At 37.7% G+C, this 24,667-nt stretch overlaps 1 protein-coding gene across 3 annotated transcripts in view; it reads right to left on the bottom strand.

Moving 5' to 3' along the window:
- The window catches only part of EPS15 (epidermal growth factor receptor pathway substrate 15), a 140,936-nt gene that overhangs the window by 104,791 nt on the left and 11,478 nt on the right, over nt 1-24,667 (bottom strand). For 2 of the 3 annotated variants that reach the window (XM_055341669.1, XM_055341668.1), the window contains exons 2-3: nt 6,039-6,156; nt 2,052-2,093 (exon numbers count right to left, since the gene is read on the bottom strand). In XM_055341669.1, coding sequence (XP_055197644.1) covers nt 2,052-2,093; nt 6,039-6,101 — 105 coding nt within the window. In that variant the 5' untranslated portion in view covers nt 6,102-6,156. The remainder of the gene's footprint in view (nt 1-2,051; nt 2,094-6,038; nt 6,157-24,667) is intronic. The other variant, XM_055341670.1, reaches the window with a different exon arrangement.

Below are 24,667 nucleotides of genomic sequence, written 5' to 3'. Positions count from 1 at the left end.
GCAGGGGAAACACTGATCAAACTTTTATGAAATATTTATGTATCATATTCCAATTTGACTATCTTCCTTTCTTTTGGTTACTATAATAAATTAAACACAGCCATTTAGTCTCTGTCACATACAAGAGTTTCTGTTGTACTGTGACACTTGCCCTGCCATAAGCTATAGGCTAGAACTTTGTCTTCATCAAAGATAAACAGTCTCAGAGCCTCACGGAAAGAACTATCCCATATAATCTGAATTATTAACACTTCAAAATACAGACTTTTTAATAAAGACTTCTGAGCTGACATCACTTTAGACAAGTCTCAGTCTATACTAGTGGACTAAGTCAGAAGATCCAGAACTGTGCAGTCCAGAATTAGATCCATTTCATGAAAGCAAGACTCCTGACCCAAGCAAGGGAAGAAGAATCAATTACACACGACTTAAAGAACTGCTGGGGAATATTTAATTATGGTTATTAGCTTGGAATACTGTTGGTATTATTGTTAATATTCTGTTTTCTAATGGATATGTGGAAAAGCCCTTTCTTTTTTCTCCTTATATTGATTTAGTAGGCTCTGCTTTTATAAACTGAATGAAATAGTTTTCAATGGTATCTGATTTTCACTGACCTCAGAACTCAAAAACAAATCTTTCAATGGAATGTTCTTATTTTTATGGCAATATAGTTATTAACAGGTTAAATAATTTTTTCTTTTTATCAGGATATAGTTGAGTAAATAAATTGTATAAAATATGGCTTATGTGAGAATAATGATCTTTTATTCAAAAAGAACAAGCCACTATTAAGGAAAAAGGACTGACTTAAGCAGAGACAATGTCTAGAAAGCCCTCCCAGTTTTCTGCAGCCCAGTTTATAAGGTTCCAGTCTCAGAGACAGTAAAGCAAGGTCACTTAGCAGGCTAGGAACCTCAACAGACAGGGAAATCTCAAAATGAGATAAATTCATTCAAATTCATATGTACTGCAGATGAAATATGGGGGAAAGAATTTCTAAGATTTGGGCCCTAGTCTAAAGATAGAGGAAAAACAGCAAAGGCTTTAAAAAGTACAATCCAAGATTCTTTAGGAATAGAAGTTAAATTATAGAAAACATAGCAACGCAATGATTCCTACCCATACCAATAAATGAATTTTGTCTTGTGGAGAATATAAATCTCTACAACTCATATTCTCATTTTTACATCTTACTGGTTCTCCCAGTAATTAATTGAGGTAAAAAAATCCTTGACACACATGCATTTCATACTTGTATTTCTATGAGAATCATAGTTTTAACTTGGCAAAAATTAAACTTTAATAAGTATTTTTATAAGATTTTATTTATTTGAGAGAGAATGAGCATGCACATAAGAGAAAGAGCAGGGATCCCTGGGTGGCGCAGCGGTTTGGCGCCTGCCTTTGGCCCAGGGCGCGATCCTGGAGACCCGGGATCGAATCCCACGTCGGGCTCCCGGTGCATGGAGCCTGCTTCTCCCTCTGCCTGTGTCTCTGCCTCTCTCTCTGTAGCTATCATAAATAAATTAAAAAAAAAAAAAAAGAGAAAGAGCAAGAGTGGAAAGGGACACAGGGCGGGAGAGAGGAGGGAGTAAGGGGAATCCAACAACCCTGAGATGGTGACCTGAGCTTAAATCAAGAGTTGGTTGCTTAACCAACTGAGCCATCAAGGTGCCCCTAAACTTTAATAAGTCTTAAAAACCACAGAAAAGTCATTTCTATTTGGCTATAATTAATTTCTATATTTATATCTGCATGAATATATTTAATATTATATGGATTTTATAACCTAAATCTAATAGTACACATTATATGTATAGATAGACTTTTAAGACAATTAAGTGTTTGGGCTTAATTATCTTTTTTCTTCATTTTTCTGATAGCTTGTCAAAAGTATTAAGCACTCAAAACAAAAGGTTAAAGCACAGGAAATTGAAAACAAGACACATCAAATGTGTTCGGCTGGCTGGTAACCTGCAAATATACAATCAAGAGTTGAAAAAGCATTTTTAAATTCAATTTTATATTCAAAGAAACAAAAATCTTACCTGTCTGTAGTATTTTTCATATACAGGATTCCCACTTGATAACTAAAATAAACAAACAATTAGAAATTAAATACTAATCAATCATCTGTAGATTGCATATTCATTCAAAAGAAATTTGTGAAACAAAGATGAGTAAGAGTAAAATATCCTTATTTCAAAAAGTTTGGCTTAGTTTCTTTTAAGGAGGAAGGGAAAGTGGATAAAGGCAGCCATGTGGATTATTAAGAATCAAGTAGAAAAAATAGAACAAGAATTTATTTTTATTTTCTAGAACAAGAATTTTAAAATTATTTTTGTCATCAAAACTTTTTTTCCTCACGCAAAATTTTACCAAGAAACCCAATATATAGACAGTTGAAAGTCCAAAAGCCTTCAGCATTCATCTTCTACCTAAGTGTCCAAGGTCCCTATGAATACAACTCAAAACCATTTTGATAAAATAATCAAGTGAATATACAAGCTGATATACAAAAAGATATTTATATCATCTTATCTGAAATGCTTGTAGGCAAGGAGTTCATACCACAGTTCAAAGGGTTCCCTGGACAGCTAATGAACAGATTTACTTTCTCATCTGAAAGGTAGCATAGAAGTATTAATGTCTGAAGGCTCAAGTTCACCTGTACATGAATGTGTAAGAGTGTTCTAGAACCAGGAAGGAAATCCAAGAAGACTTCAAGGAAGTGACATCAGTGCAGGCATTTGAAGTATGGATGAGAAGGGGAGAGGCTGAGTCTACATAAAGGTAAGAGCATGCACAAAGGCCTGCAATCAACAGAAAGCTCAGTTAATGTTTGAAAAGAGTAAGTTCTGGGGATCCCTGGGTGGCGCAGCAGCTTAGCGCCTGCCTCTGGCCCAGGGCACGATCCTGGAGACCCGGGATCGAATCCCACGTCGGGCTCCCGGTGCATGGAGCCTGCTTCTCCCTCTGTCTATGTCCCTGCCTCTCTCTCTGTGTGTGTGTGTGTGACTATCATAAATAAATAAAAATAAAAATAAAAAAAAAAAGAAAAGAAAAGAGTAAATTCTGAATGGTATCAGGAATTGGAAAGAAGATTGTGAAGTTTTGTAATTAAGGGATTCACATGCCACAGTAAAAGTAAAGAAATTGAGAATAGACAAAGAGGACAGATTCAAGAGTTATTAACATAGTATTAGGTCTCGGTGATTATTTGTGAAGAGGGAAAATAGGACGGAAAGTAGAAGCTACTTAGGAAATAATTTTAATGGACCCAATAGAGGACCTGAACACTGGCAATGGCAGAAAAGAAGGGTATGGTCTGAACAAATGTTTGTAAAATGGATTTGACAGCACTTATTAAGCAGATGAGAGGGGCAAGAGAGGCTTAGTTAGAAATACAAACAGGAAAAAAATCTTCAAGCATCAAGGTTGGGCCTATAGCCTTAATGGGTATAAAACTAGATTAGGAAATCAACATTTAGGACACCTGGGTGGCTCAGTCAGTTAAGCACGGGCTTCATCCAATCAGATGAAGATCTTAAGAGAAAAGACTGAAGTCCCCCTGAGGAAGAAGAAATCTTGCCTCCAGAAAGCCTTTAGATTCAGGAGCAACATCAGCTCACCCCTGGGTCCCCAGTCTGCTGGCCTGCAGATTTAGGACTTGCCAGCATCCACAATTACATAAGCCAATTCCTTAAAATCAGTCAATCAATCAGTGTATGTGAATGTGTGTGTATGTCTATCCTGTTGGTCCTGTTTCTCTGGAAAACCCAGTTTTTTCTGTTTTTTTGTTGGTTTTTTTTTTTTTTTTTTTTTTTTTTTTTTTTTGGCGAACCTAAGGGAAATTTTATTTACTCTTCTTAAAGTAGTCTAGTTTAAAAACCAGAGGTTAAGTGAGAGGAAAGAACACAAAATCTTCCCCAGACAGATATACAGAAGGGGGGCAGTAGGGCTTCAGGTCAGATCTTCTCCATCTTGGAAATGAGGTCATCACAGATTCGGGTTAATTCTTCATTTTCCTTAGTCTTCTGCTCTATTGTCTTCTCCAGTGACTGGATGTGCATCTGCTCCTTCCTCAGGCTGGCCTGGAAGGTCAAGGCCTCCGCTTGGGCCTTGCCGTGCACCTGAGCGATCTCCTCACTGGCCAGCTTGAGCTTCTCTTCTGCGTGGGCCTTCAGGGCCTGGTACCACTGGCCCTCCTTCTCAATCCTATGTAATCCTCAACACACTTCTTCAGAGATTCTTCATTCGTGTGATACCCCTGGATCACTTCCTTCTGTTTCTCAAACCGCTTGAAGAGGTCAGAGAAAGACTTTTCCATGGAGCTCAGGTCTGCAGCCAACTGGTCTTTTTCCTTTAGAATCTTCTGGATTATGTTAATACCTAATCTCAGAGAGGTTAATTATCCAAGCTGTTAAATGGCAAATATTGTTTTTATTTTTTATTGGTGTTCAATTTGCCAACATATAGAATAACACCCAGTGCTCATCCCATCAAGTGCCCCCCCTCAGTGCCCGTCACCCAGTCACCCCCACCTCCCCCTTTCTACACCCCTTGTTCATTTCCCAGAGTTAGGAGTCTCTCATGTTCTGTCTCCCTTTATGATATTTCCCACTCATTTTTTCTCCTTTCCCCTTTATTCCCTTTCACTATTTTTTATATTCCCCAAATGAATGAGACCATATAATGTTTGTCCTTCTCCGATTGACTTATTTCATTCAGTATAACACCCTCCAGTTCCATCCATGTCGAAGCAAATGGTGGGTATTTGTCGTTTCTAATGGCTGAGTAATTTTCCATTGTATACATATATAAATGGCAAATATTGTGATAATTAATATAAAGACTTAATTTTGTTATAGTATGTTTTAATAATTTTATTTCTGAAAGCTGTCTTTGTCTAGAACTACTATACTTACCTATCAATGTAATGAAATCATTTTGATGCCAAAAAATATATTTCAAAAAACTTTCAGAATTTTAAATATTTATAAGTATCCCTTTCATTCTCAAAAATGTCCAAATTTGGTAAAAAATTACATATCCATCCTACTTATAGATAAGGGTGAAAATACTTTGCTAGAAGCAGCAAATAAAATACATTCCATCTATAATGAAGAGTTAAATTATAAAGATAATTCAGTTGAATTTTTAGTGCTGAGGGGGGAGGAATGGGAATCTCATACACAAAAAGAAATTCTGAGCTCCAAATTGTACTTTACTAATCCTCACATTACAGACTCATTGGTTACTGCATAAACACATTTGAGAAGGCATTAGCACACTAAAGTGTTCTAAAGTACACCCTGTACTGATTAGTATACTAATACGATACAGCTAAGTGAGAATGGAAAAAGCTATCCAAATTGCCAATTCACTCATCAAGCAAAAAGACCAAAGAGTGCTTTTGGTGTGTCTTGGTAAACACTTTTTTCCTGAAATATGATCATTTTAAATCAAAAAGAGGGATCCCTGGGTGGCGCAGAGGTTTGGCGCCTGCCTTTGGCCCAGGGCGTGATCCTGGAGACCCGGGATGGAATCCCACATCGGGCTCCCGGTGCATGGAGCCTGCTTCTCCCTCTGCCTGTGTCTCTGCCTCTCTCTCTCTCTCTCTCTCTCTGTGACTATCATAAATAAATAAAATTTAAAAAAATTATAAAATAAATAAATAAATCAAAAAGAAATCACAGATACACAACACACATAATGAATGCAGAAATAAAAAATTTAGCATATAGCTAAAATAGTATAAATTATTTTTACATTCTTTGTTGTACTACTCTGTATTCTTTTTTATAAGCATTTTCTATTTTTATAATTAAAATAAAATAATAAAGCTATTTTCAAATTGAGGGAAAATACAAAAATCCCCCAAATATGAAATCCATATTCAAAACTGCATATGAATTTTTAGTATCTAAATTAATTTCTAAAGGAAAACTTTTAAAGTTGTCCAAATAAAAATTTGACCTTTTAAAATTCTAACATTAGGGGATCCCTGGGTGGCGCAGCGGTTTGGCACTTGCCTTTGGCCCAGGGCGCGATCCTGGAGACCCGGGATCGAATCCCACGTTGGGCTCCCAGTGCATGGAGCCTGCTTCTCCCTCTGCCTGTGTCTCTGCCTCTCTCTCTCTCACTGTGTGACTATCATAAATAAATAAAAATTTAAAAAAATAAATAAAATAAAATTCTAACATTATTTAAAAACAATTATTTATTTATTAGCTATATAATAAATTCATCAGTTGCCACAAAGTAAAATACTCATAAATATAAGAATTCCTTCTAAAGAGTCAGTAGCTATTTATTACTACTCTGAAAAAATGTTAAGTGCTTATAAATAATAGATGTTAGAAAGCAAATACAGTTTTGTAAAAAAAATACTCAAGTTTTGGTATCAGATAGGCCTAGATCCAAAGTCCAATTCCACTACTTCTTAGATGAACCTGAACCACTTATTTCACTTCTTTAAAATCCTGTCTCCTTGGGGAGCCTGGGTAGCTTAGTTAGTTAAGTGTCTTTGGCTCAGGTCATGATCTCAGGGTCCTGGAATCGAGCCTCGCACTGGGCTCCTCACTCAGCAGATTGTCTGCTTGCCCCTCTGTCCCTCCTCTTGCTCATGCTCTCTCTCTCAAATACAAAATAAAATTAGAAACCTGTCTCCTTATCTGTAAAGTGCTAATAATATCTATTTTTCATAAGTCTCATATAGATTAAATTAATTAAAGAGATGGCTGCCTGTTTCCTAATATCCTTTCTTCTTTCTTTAGAACAGTACCCCTTAGCCCTATCTGGACGCGTGGACACCTAGCTAAAGCTACATTTCCCAGCCTCTCTTACAATCCCAGTTCTCCTCAATGGAATGAGAAAAAAAAATAATAATGTGTCTAATCCCAGGTCTATGCACCTACAGGGAAGTCTGGAGAATGTTTTCTACCTCCTAGCCCTTCTTCCAGCTTGTCAAATACAGGTATGTTGGCAGAATATGGACCAGATGTCCAGACTGAGATGGAAAACATGGTTGAGAATAAAAGAACAACAGGAGAAAAAGGGCCTAGGTCCCAGACACTATCATAAAGATGCTATGTCTGTCCTATACCACTTACCCTACCTGGACAGTTGCTTAAGGGAGATAAACTCTCTCTGTTTAAACCAGTGTGATTTTGGCTTGAACCAATATTCTAACTAGTGCAACAAAGAAAAAGAAAGGAATTGTGGGGCACCTGGGTGGCTCAGTGGTTGAGTGTCTGCCTTTGGCTCAGGTCGTGATCCCAGGGTTCTGGGATTGAGTCCCACATCAGGCTCCCCACAGTGAACCTGCTTCTTCCTCTGCCTCTCTGTGTCTCTCATGAATAAACAAATAAAATTAAAAAAAAAAAAAAGGAAAAAAAGGAGCTGCTATTCTTATTAAGAAAAAACCATTTAAAGTATCATAAACTTCAGTAAGAAAAAAGTTACTACAGAAGTATTGCATACTACACCATCCTAAGGTAGGTTGCATTATAATTCTCATCTATTCTCCTCTTTTCAAAGTATCATTAACACCTCTGCCTGTTGCCATGTGACTTGTAGTGCGTCTCTGTGGCAAGTACAACCCTACTGTTGTTGGCTTGGCCATGAGACTTACTTTGGCCCAGTGAAACAGAAACTTCCATCTGCAAGTAGAAGCTTTAAGAGCTATGTTTCCGGGATCCCTGGGTGGCGCAGCGGTTTTGGCGCCTGCCTTTGGCCCAGGGCGTGATCCTGGAGACCCGGGATCGAATCCCACGTCAGGCTCCTGGTGCATGGAGCCTGCTTCTCCCTCTGCCTGTGTCTCTGCCTCTCTCTCTCTGTGTGTGTGACTATCATAAATAAATAAATAAATGAATGAATGAATGAACGAATAAATAAATAAATAAATAAATAAATAAATAAATAAATAAATAAAGCTATGTTTCCACTAACTCTTGCTCTTTTCTCTCTACCAAGAGAACAGTATGTCACAAACAGGGGGTGCTCTTGCAATCTGGATCCTAAAATGAAAAAGAATCATGGAATAGAACTGTAGTTGATTACTAGGGAACTTATAATGTGAGCAATAATTATACCTCTGTTATTATAAGCCGATGTTCTGTGTTATTTCTTACTGCAACATAATCCAGCAAAACATACAGGTAATCTAACACCAAAGAATACCAGGTAGTAAAAAAAAGAGGAGGAAGAGGAGGAGGTGGTGGTGGAAGAAGAGGAGATGGTGGTCCTGGTTATTAGGGAAATTCATAGGTTAATAAATAAATGTCAAGAATTGCCTCATATGGAATTTTTAGTTTCATTTTTGGGGGTCTCGTCATAGGAGACTATGATTCTATAGTGCACAAAATGAACTGAAACTTTAGTGTTATTAGGCTTATTATAAATAGTTATAGAAGGATGTGGGGGAAAAAAGGTAAAAATAGAGAAATAACCTCTAAAACATAACGTTTATCTTTTTTCCATTAATCACAGGGCCACACAATGAAGAGTAACCAGTGAGTAACATGATAAAAAAAAAAATAACCAGTGTATAAATTAATAAAATGAAGGGAGTAGGTATGAATATAAAGAAGTAAGATGAAAAATCTTTGTGATGGAACAGTTATCTTAATTGTTGCTAGTTACATGAATCCACACATGATAAAACCTCATATGCATAAAACTACATACAAAAACACACACACGTGTCTATAAAACCAATGACATTTGAATAAGTCCTATGAACTGTGCCAGTGTCAATTTCCTGGTTTTGCTATTGTACTAGAATTATATGAGGTATTACAATTAGGGACAACTGGATAAAGGGTATATGCAACCTCTCTATAGTACTTTTTGCAAATTGCCATGTAAACGTGTTATTGAAGACCACTATGAAATAAAGAGGCAGCAATCCAGACAGGAAGAACACTGTGTATAAAGGCAAACAGGTACAGAAGTCTAGGTAATGAAAAGACGACAATGGGAAAGATTTTATTTTTCTAAATAAACCACCCAAAATCTGTTTTGTTTTGGTCAATCTAAAAATTTAAGAGAACAAGTGTTCTCTTAAGTACTGAACAATTCAGTACTAGTAGACATAGAAAAATAAGTGTTATAAAAAAATAAATGTTACAATGCACACAATTTTCCAGGTAATTTGCCATACAAGTACTTTTTACATATTAACACACAAAAATTCAGCTTATTAAGAATACAGCCTTTTAATGCTCCATTTTCAAGAGAACTGAGGAACCAGAAGTGGAACTAGCCCTGACATCCTTTCAACTACTCAATCACAACCACAACCACCAATTCCTTTAATGATGGAACAGCAAGTACAAAGGCCAAAGTAATGAATACAATCAGAAAAGCCTATGCATTTATATACATAATTTACTCAATGTGAATGGCTTGCAAAGGAGACTAAATCCTTCTGACACTCTTGTGATGTCTAAAACAGACTTGTATATTTCACAATACAAAGGAAAACAGGATAAAAATGAACAGTAAGCAGAAGAAAGAATGAGAAAATAAAAAGGGGCAATTCAAACTGACAAAAGGAAACAGCAATCTGAACATGTCTGAAGCATCAAAAGAACGTCAATAATAATGAAACTCAGGAAGGAAAACAACCCTGAAGCTGAGTAGAGGATGGAGAAAAGCAAGTGCTGTGAGCAGTCCTCACCTTTAAAGCTGATGAGAAGCTTAAGGTAACAAAAGCAGGCATCTGGGCAGTTCACTTAGAGAATGCACAGATTTTGAAAGCTTTCTTAATACGGTTCTTGAAGTATTCCTAGGTCTCTGCCTACTATGTTACCAATTTAAAATGGTTTGTTATGGGACAAACATGAGATGTTAGCATGTTTGCAGAATGGAGCACTGCAACTTTAAATATAAGCTGTTTGAGGGGCAAGAGTCCTGTATGGTTTTTGGAACCCTAGGTACCTAAACCTACTGCTCTGTCCCTAGAAGACACCTAGTACATTATTAAATTATTAAATGAGTTGTGACTCCTAGAACTCTAGGAGTATTGTTAAGAAAGCTTTCAAAATCTAGATCTAAGAATAGATTTGCTTTGGAGATTATCAGAAATGAAAGGTAAAGGTATTTCAAGTAAACAAAAGGATTTCAAAAGATGTCATAGCCGTATACTACCGAAAAACAGTGGATATAAACAAACCATACCAACAACTCAGACCAATAACAAACCAGCTTTTGTTAAATCCAGCCCAACCTGATCAAAAGTCTAAGTGGTAGAGTGACAAAGAATGAATATAAAGAGTAGCTCTGGTCTCTCCTCAGAAGACAGGAAGCCCTACACATATCAGTCTAGACAGCCCAAAATAAAGAGAAATCACTGGGACAAGCAGTATCTTTAAGCATGAATAATATATGAATTATAACAATTCAAGTAAGGAAGAAATGAAACAAAATAACTATCTCCTGTATTTATATGTATAGCACTTTACCTTTTACAAAGGACATTCACAACCTCCTTTTTGTACATTAACCCAGGTGATCATATCCATTTCCATTGTTCAATACCACACCTAATGCTGATGATTACCAAACTGCTACCTTTACTTCACACCCTTTCTCTAACTCCATACTTTTATATTAACCTTCTACATCTCCACTTGGATATCTCCCAAACATCTGACAGAAAAATAAAAAAATTTTTCTCTAAAACCCACTCTGACATCAGTTCTAAAGAGCAAATTCTGTCCCAACTCACAGACTTTGCAAGTGTCATTCTCTCTTCCTGAAAATCATAGTTGGTATTTTCATTTTCTTTAGGACTTAGTTTAATGTTACCTACCCATTCTAAGATTTTTTTTGGATCATTTATGATGTAGGTCCTCTTCTCTTTTATATTCTACCTCAGTCTTGCTTGTTTCTGTTTCCTTCAGAAAGCCCTTACTATGACTTGTTTTAATTTTGCCTGTGTGTGTGTGTGTGTTTTACAGCCCTCACATTAAGGTGAGCTCCATTAGAGCAGAAGCCCATATCTATCTTGTTCACCATCATATCCCCAATACCTACCACCGTAACTACATATGAAAACCCTCAATAAATATTAGTTGATTATTAATGAAATTCCTTCTTACAGTAAATTCTCAAATACTGTTGGAAGTATAAATTCATTTATTCAACATTTATTGACAACCTACTACTTGCCAAAGACTGAGGTAGGCACAGTGATACACAGTCCCTACTTACAAGGAGTTTACTGTCTAGTACAGAAAGAAAAAAGTAAGCAAGTCATTTTTTTCCTCAACCTCTACTGAGAATGTTCCCTCCACTTACCAACATGAAATAACACCTGGTCCTGTCCTGAAGAGAAAACCAGAAACATCTTTTCTCAAAATATTACCTTCAACCTCCCACTCTCAATGGAACTCAAATCTCTTACCTCCCTGATAGCACTCTCAGATGGTCCAGTTTTAACATCCAGCCTATCTCAGGGTCCAGAAATGGGATTAAAATCCCCTTGGATTACCCCCACAGCTTGTCCACATTATGTTACTCAACTTTTTGTTTTAAAAACAAAACAATGGGGGCAGCCCTGGTGGCTCTGCAGTTTAGCGCCGCCTTCGGCCCAGGGTGGGATTCTGGAAACCCGGGATCAAGTCCCATGTCGGGCTCCCTGCATGGAGTGGAGCCTGCTTCTCCCTCTGCCTGTGTCTCTGCCTCTCTCTATGTCTCTCAAGCATAAATAAATAAAATCTTTAAATAAATAAATAAATAAATAAATAAATAAATAAATAAATAAATAGTTATAAAATAAAACTTAAAAAAAAATGGGTGATGGGCATTAAGGAGGGCACTTGTTGGGATGAATACTGGGTGTTATATCCAAGTGATGAATCACTAAATTCTATAGGGGCACCTAGGTGGCTCAGTCTATATCCAACTCATGATCTCAGCTCAGGTCTTGACCTCAGAGTTATGAGTTCAAACTCCATGTCAGACTCCACGCTGGGTGCAGAGCCTACTTAAAAAGTAAATAAATAAAGCTTTACTCTTTTGAGGCTCTTACCTTCCAACAAAATTACTCTCTTCTTTTCCTTAACACTGGAGTCTTCTGAGGAGGGTGGTGGGATGCAGTAACTGGGTGATGGGTACTTAAAGGGCACATGATGAGAAGAGTGCTGGGTGTTTACCATATGTTGGCAAATTAAATTTAAATAAAATATTAAAAAAAAAAAAAAAAAACACTGGTGTCTTCTAACCTGGTCTCTCTACCTCATCTAAGGCTTTGGCAACTCACTGTCTTCCTCTCTACTCTGAATCTCATTACCAATGGATGACTATATCATAGAATAAACAACCCATCCAACAACCTGGCTTCTTACCTCCTAGACCTCTTAACTCCAGTATTCACTGCAAAACATGGAGCTATACATATGCTATGGCCCACTCACTATCTTACTCCCATGGTCACATCCTTCCTAGCCCTTCTACCTTGACCAGCATTCGCTCTTCCTCCTAAATCATACTTTGAGCATCTTGCTCTCCAAATATGACTTCTTTCAAGGTATAGTCCTTTGCCTCTATAAGACCTCTTATCCATGGACCCTTTCATTTTGACTTTGAACCACCAGACCCTCTCTTACTATACCTTCCCTCCTCATTCAGTTTAGATACAATGATGCACGATTTCGATAATATTCTTGCCAATAACCTAAAATCTTACTCCTCTTGTCATTTGGTCACACAAATATAGCAAAATCCCAAACCTAGATGAATCCAACTACCCTCTTTTCTTTGAGGCTGCAGCTGAGAAAGTCACTGAACAGGATTGGTATTACTATAAATTTATGATCACCACACTGGTTTGCTAGAGCTGCCATAAAAATATACCACAAACTAAGCAGCTTAGAACAACAGAAATTTACTAACAATCTGGAGGCCAGAAGTCCAAAATCAAGGTGTTGGCAGGGCCAAGCTCCCCCTGAAGGCACTAGGGAAGGATCTGTTCCAGGCCTCCCTCCTACTTCTGGTAGTTTCTTGGCTTGTGGCAACATAACTCCAATCTTCACATGGCATTCTCCTTACATGTCTGTGTCCAAATTTCTGCTTTTGATGAAGACATCACTGTACTAGTGGCCCACCCTACTCCAGTATGACCTCATCTCAACTAACTGTATCTCTAGTGACTCTCTCCAAGTCATATTTTAGGACCTCAACATATGAATGTGAGTGGGAGAGAGGCACAAATCGACCCATAACAACCAGTAACTTCAATTCTTTCTGGTAAACCAACTCTTCAACCCATTCTCCATAGCAACTGTTTCAGGGAAAAATGGGAACTTTAGTCAATCCAATCAGACAAAATCACAGTTCTTTTGTGGGAGCTACCAGAAAAGAGGTTCTCCTGTCCATGTACTAGTAGTTATAAAGTGTATAAAATCCTCTTAGTGGTACACCAAAAAGCTTGCGTAAGACTGGAGCCAAGATATGAAGGAAAAACAGAGGAGTGATATCATTGAGACCTTAACACATGTGAAGCCAGCTCTACTCCCAGACCTATCAAGTACATAAACTAACATTCCCTTTCCACTTAAGAACTGGCATTCCCTATCACTTGCATAAAACGGTTCTGATATAAGAACAAAAGAACTGGCTAAAAGAGTGAATTTTACATATTTCTTGACTGGTATTCAGAACAATACGGATCAAAGAATAAAGAAACAGAAAATCTTTGCTATCCCAATTCTTTTATGCTATAGATCTAACATTTAAAAAATATCTACACAGGGGTGCCTGGGTGGCTTAGTTGGTTGAGTATCGGCTTCAGCTCAGTTCATGATTCCGGAATCCGGGGATCAAGCCCCCACGTCAGGCTCCCTGCTTGGTGGGGAGTCTGCTCCTACCTCAACCTCTGCTTTCCCCTGCTTGTTTTCTAGTTCTCTCTCATAAATAAAATATTAAAAAATAAAATAAAATAAAAAATATCCACAAAACCTTACTTTGTCTCAAGTATAATTTGAAATACATATCATTTCTTAAATAAACTTAAAGTAAACCAAGAAAATAAACGTTTGGAAGTTTATTGTTTGTTCATTTCTAAAATAGCAAAGAACTTTGTAAAAAGAATTTTCATTATTATGACTTACAAAATGGGAGAGGTAAACCCTCACAGTCTACCACTGACACCAGTTGGAGAGAATGATTAATAGCCCAGAACTAATAGATTAGTAAAAGCTGGCCTGTAGTAAATGAAGGCAAACAAATATGCTGAAATTTAATACAGACATATGGAGAGTAGCTCTTCAGTAGCTTTGCACAAGTAAAACAAAAAAAAAAATTCACAATTAATGGGGTACCAGAGGCCCAAGAGAATCAGCAATGAAATGTTTTTGCTTTCTAAAAAGGAAGGTAAGGAGCAAAAATCTTTCATAGTTAATGGGATACCAGAGACCCAAAAGATTCAACAATGAAATGCTGCTTTTTAAAAAGGCAAGTCATAAATAGATAGATAGATAGATAGATAGATAGATAGATAGATAGATAGGCAGGCAAGTTAAGGGGCACCTGGCTGGCTGGCTGGCCGGCTTAGTAGGAAGAGCATGCCACTCTTGATCTCAGGGCCATTAGTTTGAGCCCGACGCTGGGTGTTAAGCCTACTTAAATAATCAATACATAAATACAAAATTAAAAGATAAGTTAAATTATAAAGTCAGAATTTAAATACCCCACATTTAAAAATCATACAGGGATCCCTGGGTGGCGCAGCGGTTTGGCGCCTGCCTTTGGCCCAGGGCGCGATCCTGGAGACCCAGGATTGAATCCCACGTCGGGCTCCCGGTGCATGGAGCCTGCTTCTCCCTCTGCCTGTGTCTCTGCCCCTCTCTCTCTCTCTCTGTGACTATCATAAATAAATTTAAAAAATTAAAAATCATACATACACATTGTATTATAGCTTCATAATGTAACATACATTAAATCCTTATTGAGTATTTCCTATACATTACGGATGAGGAAATGAGACATTAATAAACTGAGTGACTCAGAGTCATATACCTATTTAAGTGTTGGAACCAGCATTCAAATCCAAGAAGTCTGATTGTAAGACTTTTTGTTCTTAATCATTTGTTTGCTTCAATCATCAGTGTTGTTATTTTCTCCATTATCTTACTAGCTTTTAACATCTATGTTGTTAGTTTCATCATTCTTACCAGCATCTTTCATATGCGGTATATCATTTGAGCTTCCATAACACTCAGAGAAGTATTACCATGTTCCAATTCTAAGGCACCTTTAGTCATAAGGGCCACCTATTTAATTAACACAACTTAATATGAAAATAATTTTTAAATCTTTTTTATTTTTTAAAGATTTTATCTATTTCTTCATGAGAGACACACAGAGAGAAGCAGAGACACAGGCAGAGGGAGAAGCAAGCTCCATGCAGGGAGCCCAATGCGAGACTTGATCCCGAACTCCAGGATCACGACCTGAGCCAGACAGATGCTCAACCACTTGAGCCACCCAGGTGTCCCTAAAATCTTTTTTATTGGGCAGCCTGGGTGGCTCAGCAGTTTAGCGCCACCTTCAGCCCAGGGCGTGATCCTGGTTCCCAGGATTGAGTCCCACGTCAGGCTCCCTGCATGGAGCCTGCTTCTCCCTCTGCCTGTGTCTCTGCCTCTCTCTCTCTCTGTCTCTCATGAATAAATAAAGTCTTTAAAAAAAACTTTATTATTAACCCCAAATTACATATATTTATCTGCTTTTATTTCTCTAGTATCACAATCAAACATTAAGTCAAAGCAATGTTTTCTACTTTTCATTGTACAAGTCTTCTTTCTGCCCCCTTGGTTAAATTTATTTCAAAGTATTTTACTCTTTTGATGCTACTACAAATGATATTCTTTCTTTTTTCTTAAAGATTTATTTATTTGAGAGACAGAGAGAGAGAGAGAGAGAGAGAGAGAGAGAGAGCGCATTCATGTGCACATGTGAGAGGCAGAGGGAGAGGGAAAGAATCTCAGGCATTCTCCCCACAGAGCTCAGAGCCAGACTCTGGGTTCAACCTCAGGGTCCATGAGATCAGGACCTGAGCTGAAACGGAGAATCAGCCTCTCAAATGACGGAGAAGCACTCCTAAAACTGCTTTCTTAATTTCCTTTGCAAATTGTTCATTGCTAGGAAAAATTGCATAAAAATGCACATTTTTTTGTGTTGATTCTGTATCCTGCAACTTTGCCAAATTTGTTTATTAGCTCTACCATTGGTTTTATGGAATCTTTAGGATTTTCTACATTTAAAATCATGTCAAACTGTATGAAGCCTCCTCATAAAGTTAAAAAACAGAACTACTATATGATCCATTAATCCCACTTCTCAGTGTTTATCCAAAAGAACTGAAATCAGGTTTTCAAAGAGATATGCACCCCTATGTTCACAGCAGCATGATTCACAATAGCCAAGAACTAGAGAGAACTTAACTGTGTATCAACAAATGGATAAAGAAAATGTGGTATACATATGATTTCACTCATATGTGGAATTTAAAGAACAAAACAAACCAGCAAAGAAAAAAGACACAGAGACACAGAGACAAAACAAGAAACAGACTCTTAACTACAGAAAACAAACTGGTGGTTACCAGAGGAGAGGTGGGTGGGGGGTGGGTAAAATAGGTGAAAGGGATTAAGAGTACAATTATGATGAGCACTGAGAAAGTACAGAATTGTTAAATCACTATATCGTACACCTGAAAGTAATATAACACTGTATGTTAACAAAACTGAAATTAAAATTTCAAAACTTAATTAAAAAATAAAGAAAATGTGGTACACATATAACAGAATATTGTTCAGCCATAAAAAAGAAGGAAATCCTGTATATACTACAACATGAATGAAACTTGAAGACATTCTAAGGGAAATTAAGTCAGTTACAGAAGGACAATACTGCATGATTCCACTTATAATAGGTATCTAAAATAATGAAACTCATAGAGGCAAAAAGCACAAAAGTTGTCACAGACTGGAGGAAGAGGAAAACGGGGAGTTGCTATACAATGGGAAGTTTCAGTAATACAACATGAAAAGGTTCCAGAGATCTGCTGCACACCATTGTGGTTACAGTTAACAAAACTGTACTGTTCATTTAAAATTTTATTAAGGGGGTATATCTCATGCTATGTATTACTTATCAGAATAAATTTTTAAAATATCATGTCATCAAGAGAGACAAGTTTATTTTCCTTTCCAAATTGGATACCTTTATTTCTTATTTCCTTTTTTTTTTTTTGCCTAATTTTTCTACCTAGAATTTCCAATACTATGTTGAATAGAGATGGTAAAAGCAGACATGTTCATCTTGCTCCCCATCTTAAAAAAAAGCTTTTAGACTTTCAACACTTGGTATGATGCTAGCTGTGGGTTTTTATATATGGCTTTTATCACATTGAGGAAGTTCCCTTCTATTGCTCATTTATTGAGTATTTTCATCATGAAAGGGTGTTGAATTCTGTCAAATGCTTTTTTCTGCATTGAGATGATCATGTGGGGTTTTTTCCCCTTTGTTCTATTAATGTGGTACATTACATTGATATTTCATATGATATACATCCTTGCTTTTCACTGTCTTTTCCTGGGAATAAAATCTGCAAGCCAGGAAATAAAAAGCATCCTTTTTCAGCCAAATGACTGAAACTTTGGAAAAATACTGTCAACTTACCGATACTATAATGTGAAAAGATCTGTTGCCTTTCAATCCTTAGTTTAGTAAAATACTAGCAGAGTGTTATAGTCAGCCACACACATTCCACCAATTTGTCATTTGGCCTACTTAGCACACCCCTCTCTTAAAATGCAAGCATTGCTTGGGGGTTGTCTGCTGATCACTCATGCAGCCTCTACAGAGAATTACCTATACCAGAAACCGTAACTGCTTAACCTCAATCAGGAAAGTACTAGGAATAAGAATTTCTACTGGAATTGCAGGCAGGGATAATTTTGGCACATGAGTATAGAGATAATATCCATCCAGTCTCAATTTCAAGTGTTTTATATAATTACTAGACCATTCATTTCAATTTCTAGTTGAGGAAATACAGTAACTCTGGCTGGAGCACTTACACGAACAGTTGAGTGGATAAGATATTGCTTTAGGGAAAGCAGCTAGGAAGGCTGAAGATAGCTAAAATGACCTATTATGCTTAAAACTCCCAGTTCAGGATCCATTGAAATATTATGCAAATATGCCTTACACTATGTAGTCTGTGTGATTCAGTAGAAGACAATGCATTAACATACTAATATCAGTCATTTCCTATTTACACAACTGCTGATCTATTAATGTGTCATTGTACTAGGCACTCCCGATAGAGAGATGAACAAATAGGACAACTTTGCCCTCCTGTCATTTAGCCTTAAGAGAAAAAAAAAGAGAAAGCAAAATTATTAACACAATGGCTAAATACAAAAATGTATTTAATGCACTAATAAGCTGACTGCCAGACAAATAGAAAGTATTCAAATAAACTGTATTACTAATGTTATCACCAGGCAGAAACAAAGTATACAGAGGGCAGCCCTGGTGGCCCAGCGGTTAGGCCCAGCGGTTTAGCACTGCCTTCAGCCCGGGGTGTGATCCTGGAGACCTGGGAACGAGTCCCACATCGGGCTCCCTGCATAGAGCCTGCTACTCCCTTTGCCTGTGTCTCTGTCTCTGTCTCTCTCTCTCTCTCTTTGTGTCTGTCATGAATAAATAAATAAAATCTTTAAAAAAAACAAAAACAAAGTACAGAAACATACTGAAGAAATACAAAGTCCAAAATTCATTCATTTAGACATCTATTTTTTTATAATTGTTTTTAATTTTTATTTATTTATGATAGTCACAGAGAGAGAGAGAGAGGCAGAGACACAGGCAGAGGGAGAAGCAGGCCCCATGCACCGGGAGCCCGACGTGGGATTCGATCCCGGGTCTCCAGGATCACGCCCTGGGCCAAAGGCAGGCGCCAAACCACTGCGCCACCCAGGGATCCCATTTAGATATCTATTGTACATCCATATGCCTAGATACTGGGAATACTAAGAAACCATAGTCCCTGACGTTGGAAACTTAAGTCTAGAGGGGAAAAACAGACAACAATCCATTGTGGTAAGTGCAACATGAGGGAGTAAACACAGTTGCTATGGAATCAGAGATAACTAAGGGAAGCAGAAGAGGAAAAGTCATGTCTGAATTATTTTTTAACAAATAGAAAAAGCTGAGGAAGTCATTTACAAATGACACCTAAATTAAATCTTAAAGGAACTAGTCAAGCAACTGTGAAGAGCACTCCTACCTCAAGACCCCTTACTTGCTATTTCATCTACCTGGAACATGTTCATACATACCTACATGGTGGGGTGCCCAAGTGGCTTAGTCAGTTAAGCATCTGCCTTTGGCTCTAGGCATGATCTCAGGGCTCAGGGATGGAGCCCTGTGTCAGGCTGCCTGCTTAGCGGAAAGTTCTTCCTCTCCCTCTGCCGTTCCCTACCACTTGTGCTTACTCTCACTCTTTCTCTCTCAAATAAATAAATAAAATCTTTAAAAAATATATTCATATGGCTTACTTCTTACTTCATTCAGATCTCTGATCAATATAACTTCCTCAGAGGGGCCTTTCTGACCACTCTATCTAAAATAACTCCTGATGGCAACCTCTTTTCTTACCCTACTTATTGTTTTTCCTAGCTCTTATCACAATTGGACATATTTATTATTATTGGTTTCTGCTGGTCTCCTTCACTAGAAATATTAACCCATGCAGCCAATGACTGTCTTGTTTACTATGTATGTCACGGGGCAGAAACCAGTGCTTCACAGACAGGAGGTACAGGGGATCTGTCACGTGAGTAAGGCAAAGGAGAGGAAGAAAAATTCAGACACAACAAGAAAAATGTACAGAAGAAAGTTATGAAAAATGGGCCATGGCTGGGTCCTCTTGACCAACAATGATTGTAATAGCAAATATTTCTATTTATTGGGGCACCTGGGTAGCTCAGTGGTTGAGCATCTGCCTTTGGCTCAGGGATCCTGGGATCGAGTCCTGCATCGGGCTCCCTGCAGGGAGCTTGCTTCTCCCTCTGCCTAGGTCTCTGCCTCTCTCTCTGTGTGTCTCTCATGAATAAATAAATAAAATCTTTTTAAAAATTTATCTATAAGGACTTACTTATGGGCCAAGCACTATCCTCAGCACTTTACTTGTACTATCTTATCTTCATAATCTATAAAGTAGGCACTCATTCATATCTTACACATAAAGAACCTGAAACACAAGGGGATTAAATGACTTGCCCAAATTCACATAGCTGATATAAATGGCAGCACTACAATTCCAAGCCATGCAGTACAATGCCAGAGCTCACTGTTTTAACTACTTGCCCAAAAGCACAGAAAACTGACAACCTCCTTGGGTTGTTTCTACGTATGTATAAAAAAAAAAAGAAAGAAAGAAAGAAAAAGAAAAATACCTACCATAAACAGTGTTTGTGAATACTACATGCTTCATAGACTTAAAACCCTATGTTATTCATTAGTAGCATTAGTTTTTTCAAAATATGAACTACACTTACCACGCAAAAGGTTAATAAGTAAATCCCCACCCTCAAGTTTCTGATTCTGATTCAAAGTAGGACTAGATAAGGTCTAAGACTTCCCATTTCTAAGTTCTCAGGTGATATTGATATACAAGTTCTCTCTTAAGAAACCCTGAGCTAGGGCAGCCCCGGTGGCTCAGCGGTTTAGTGCCTGCCTTTTGGCCCAGGGCCTGATCCTGGAGACCGGGGACTGAGTCCCACATCGGGCTCCCTGCATGGAGCCTGCTTCTCCCTCTGCCTGTGTCTCTGCCTGTGTGTGTGTGTGTGTGTGTCTCTCATGCATAAATAAATAAAATCTTTAAAAAAAAAAAAAAAGAAAGAAAGAAACCCTGAGCTACATTATCAAAGTGTGACCTAAACCCCTCTCAGGAGGACACCTGGGTGGCTCAGTGGTTGAGCACCTGCCTTTGGCTCAGGGCATGGTCCCAGAATCCCAGGATCGAGTCCCACATCAAGTTCCCTGAACAGAGCCTGCTTCTCCCTCTGCTTTTCTCTCTGTGTGTCTCTCATGAAGAAATGGATAAAATCTTTTTAAAAAATAAAATAAACCCCTCTCAAGACACCTGTGTGGCTCAGTTGGCTAAATGTCTGTCTTCATTTCAGGTCATGATCTCAGGGTCTTGGGATTGAGCCCCACATCCGGTTCCCTGCTCAGCAGGGAGTCTGCTTCTCCCTCTCTCTCAAATAAATACAATCTTTAAAAATAAATAAATAAATAAACCCCTTTCAAACAACACTAGGTTTCCTGAACAATCAATTGCTAAACTAGGCACCTTCAAGGTACTATTTATAAATGTGCCTGCTTTCCCCCAAAGATCAGGGACAAAAGAAGAATGTCCAGTCTCAATACTTCTATTCAACATTGTAGTGGAGGTCTTAACCAGGGAAATTAAACAAGAACAATATATAAAAGGCATGCATATTGGAAAGGAAGAGGTAAAACTCTGTCACAGATAACATGATCATAGATGACATGATCTTATACAGTGCATAAAAATTCCTAAGGAATCCACTAAAAAAACTATTAGAATAAATGAGTTCAGTAAGGTGGTAGGATACAAGGTCAATACACAAAAATTAACTCAACTTTTATACACTTCCAACAAATATAGAAATGAAATTAAGAAACCCATTCCATTCAAATAACTAAAGAATAAAATACTTAAGAATAAATTTAACAAGTACAAAACTTATACTCTAAAAACTACAAGACACCATTGAACAAAATTAAAGATCTATTTAATGGGAAAAAAAATCACATTAATGAATTGGAAGACCTAACATTAAGATAACTATATTCTCCAAACTAATTTATAGACCCTATGAGAATTCCAAATGACTTCTTTGTAGAAAATGACAAGTCAGTTTTAAAATTCATATGGGATTACAAAGAACCCAGAGTAGCCAAGTATAATCCTGAAAAGAAAAAGCCAGAGGACTAACACTTCCCAATTTCATAACTTACTACAAGCATACATAAGATAGTGTTTTACTAAACAAGGATAAATGTAAAGAGCAACACAAGTAAAAAAATTTTTTTAAGATTTTATTTATTCATGAGAGACACAGAGAGAGAGAGGCAGAGACACAGGCAGAGGGAGAAGCAGGCTCCATGCAGGGAGCCCCATGTGGAACTTGATCCCAGGATCATACCCTGGGCCAAAGGCAGATGCTCAACCACTGAGCCACCCAGGCATCCCACAACACAAGAAAATTAAGAATCCAGAAATAACCTCATGGATCTGGGGTCAAATGATTTTTTTTTTATAGAGATTAGGTGCATGTGGGCATGCAGGGCTGGGGGCCAGGCAGGGAGGGAAGGTGGAGGGGCAGAGGGAGAGAGAATCTTAAGCTGGCTTCATACCCAGGTGAAGCCCAACACTGGGCTGAAGCTAAATCACAGGACCCTCAGATCATGACCTGAGCCAAAATCAAGAGTTGGGATGCTTAACCAACTGAGCCACCCAGGTGCTCCTGGTCAAATGATTTTTGACAAGATCATTCAGGGTGGAAACAACAGTCTTTTTGACAAACAGTGCTGTGACAACTGGAGATCCATATAAAAGAATCAAACTGGAACATTACCTCACGCCATGTGAAAACTAACTCAAAACGAATCAAAGACCTAAATGTAAAAGCTTAAATAATAAAACTCTTTGAACATAGGGATAAATCTTCATGACCCAATATTTGCCCCAAAAAACCCTCTTAGATAAAACACCAAAAGCACGAGTAAAAAAAGAAAAAAACTGGACTTCACCAAAATGTGAAAGTTTTACGTATCAAAGGACACTATCAAGAGAGTGGAAACACAACCCACAGAATGGGAGAAAATATTTGCAAGTCACAGGTCTCACAAGTGACTTGTAACTAGATACATAACAAATTTTTATAACTCAATAATAAAAAGACAACCCAACTGGAAAATGGGCAAAGGACATGAATGAATACTACTCCAAAGAAGATATACAAATGGCTAATAAGTACATGAAAAGATGCTAGAAAACATTTGTGATTAGGGAAATACAAATCAAAACCAAGAGATGCTATTTCACCGCCACCAGGATTCTGGCCACAGCTGGAATTGAAAAGTCAGTTAACAATTACCAGAGAGGATGCGGCAAAAGTCCTCATCCTCATACACAGCCGGTGGGAATGTAAAATGGTGTAGCTGCTCTGGAAAAGTCTGGCAATTTCTCAAACAATTAAACCTAAAATTACTGGGATTCCCTGGGTGGTGCAGCGGTTTGGCGCCTGCCTTTGGCCCAGGGCGCGATCCTGGAGACCCGGGATCGAATCCCACATCGGGCTTCCGGTGCATGGAGCCTGCTTCTCCCTCTGCCTGTGTCTCTGCCTCTCTCTCTCTCTGTGACTATCATAAATAAATAAAAATTAAAAAAAAAAAAACCTAAAATTACTATATGACCTGATAAATATTCACAGAAATAAAAACATACATCCACACAAAAGCTTGTACATGAATGTTCAAAGCAGATTATTTACAACAGCCAAAAGGAGAAAACAACTCAAACGTCCTTCAACAGACAAAAAGATAAAGAAAATGTGGTATAAACATTATATGAAATATTGTTCTGCCATAAAAATGAATGAAGTAGGGCAGCCCCGGTGGCGCAGTTTAGTGCCGCCTGCAGCCCGGGGTGTGATCCTAGAGACCTGGGATCGAGTCTCACGTCGGGCTCCCTGCATGGAACCTACTTCTCCCTCTGCCTGTGACTCTGCCTCTCTCTCTCGGTCTGAATAAATAAATAAAATCTTAAAAAAAAATTTTTTTTTTAATGAATGAAGTAGGGGTGCCTAAGTGGCTCAGTCGGTTAAGTGTCTGCCTTTGGCTCAGGTCATAATCCCAGAGTCCTGGGATTGAGCCTCACATTGGGCTCCCTGCTCAATGGGGAGTCTGCTTCTCCCTCTCCCTGTCCCACTCCCCTTCCCCATTGCTCATTTTCTCTTTCAAATAAATAAAATCTTTAAAAAAAAAATTAATGAAGTACTGGTATTTGCTACAACTTGGATAAACCTCAGAAATATTAAGTGAAAAACTAGTCAGAAGAGTCCACATGGTACATGATTCCATTCATACAAAATCCAGACTAGGAAAATCTAATTGAGAAGGAAAACAGATTAGTGGTTGTTTAGGACTGGGGAAAGAATGGCAGAGAAGAAGATGATACCTAAAGCATACGAGGTTTCTTTTTGAGGTGATTAAACGCTCCAAAACTGACTGTGGTGATGGTTGCACACATCTATAAATAGATTAAAAATCACTGAATTGTACATTTTTTTAAATGGGTAAATTGTATGATATACAGTCTATATGTCACTGTTAGTTTAAATGAGTAAATTTTAAAAATTTTTTAAAAATTATGTAGGAATCTCAAAGAAAGCTTGTTAACAACAATTCTTAAATATTTTATAAATTCAGTACCTCTAGTGCTTGATAGTGCTTGATAGTTCATAATTCTAAATGCAAATATACATCAAAAATACCATTAATTTTCACATATGAAATATTTTTAAACTAGCACTAGAAATAAATTCAGTAA

The sequence above is a fragment of the Nyctereutes procyonoides genome, unplaced genomic scaffold (assembly GCF_905146905.1).
Source record: "Nyctereutes procyonoides isolate TBG_1078 unplaced genomic scaffold, NYPRO_anot_genome, whole genome shotgun sequence".
Lineage (NCBI taxonomy): Eukaryota > Metazoa > Chordata > Mammalia > Carnivora > Canidae > Nyctereutes > Nyctereutes procyonoides.
The sequence above is the reverse complement of the archived record's forward strand: the minus strand, read 5'-3'. Positions and strand labels throughout refer to the sequence as shown.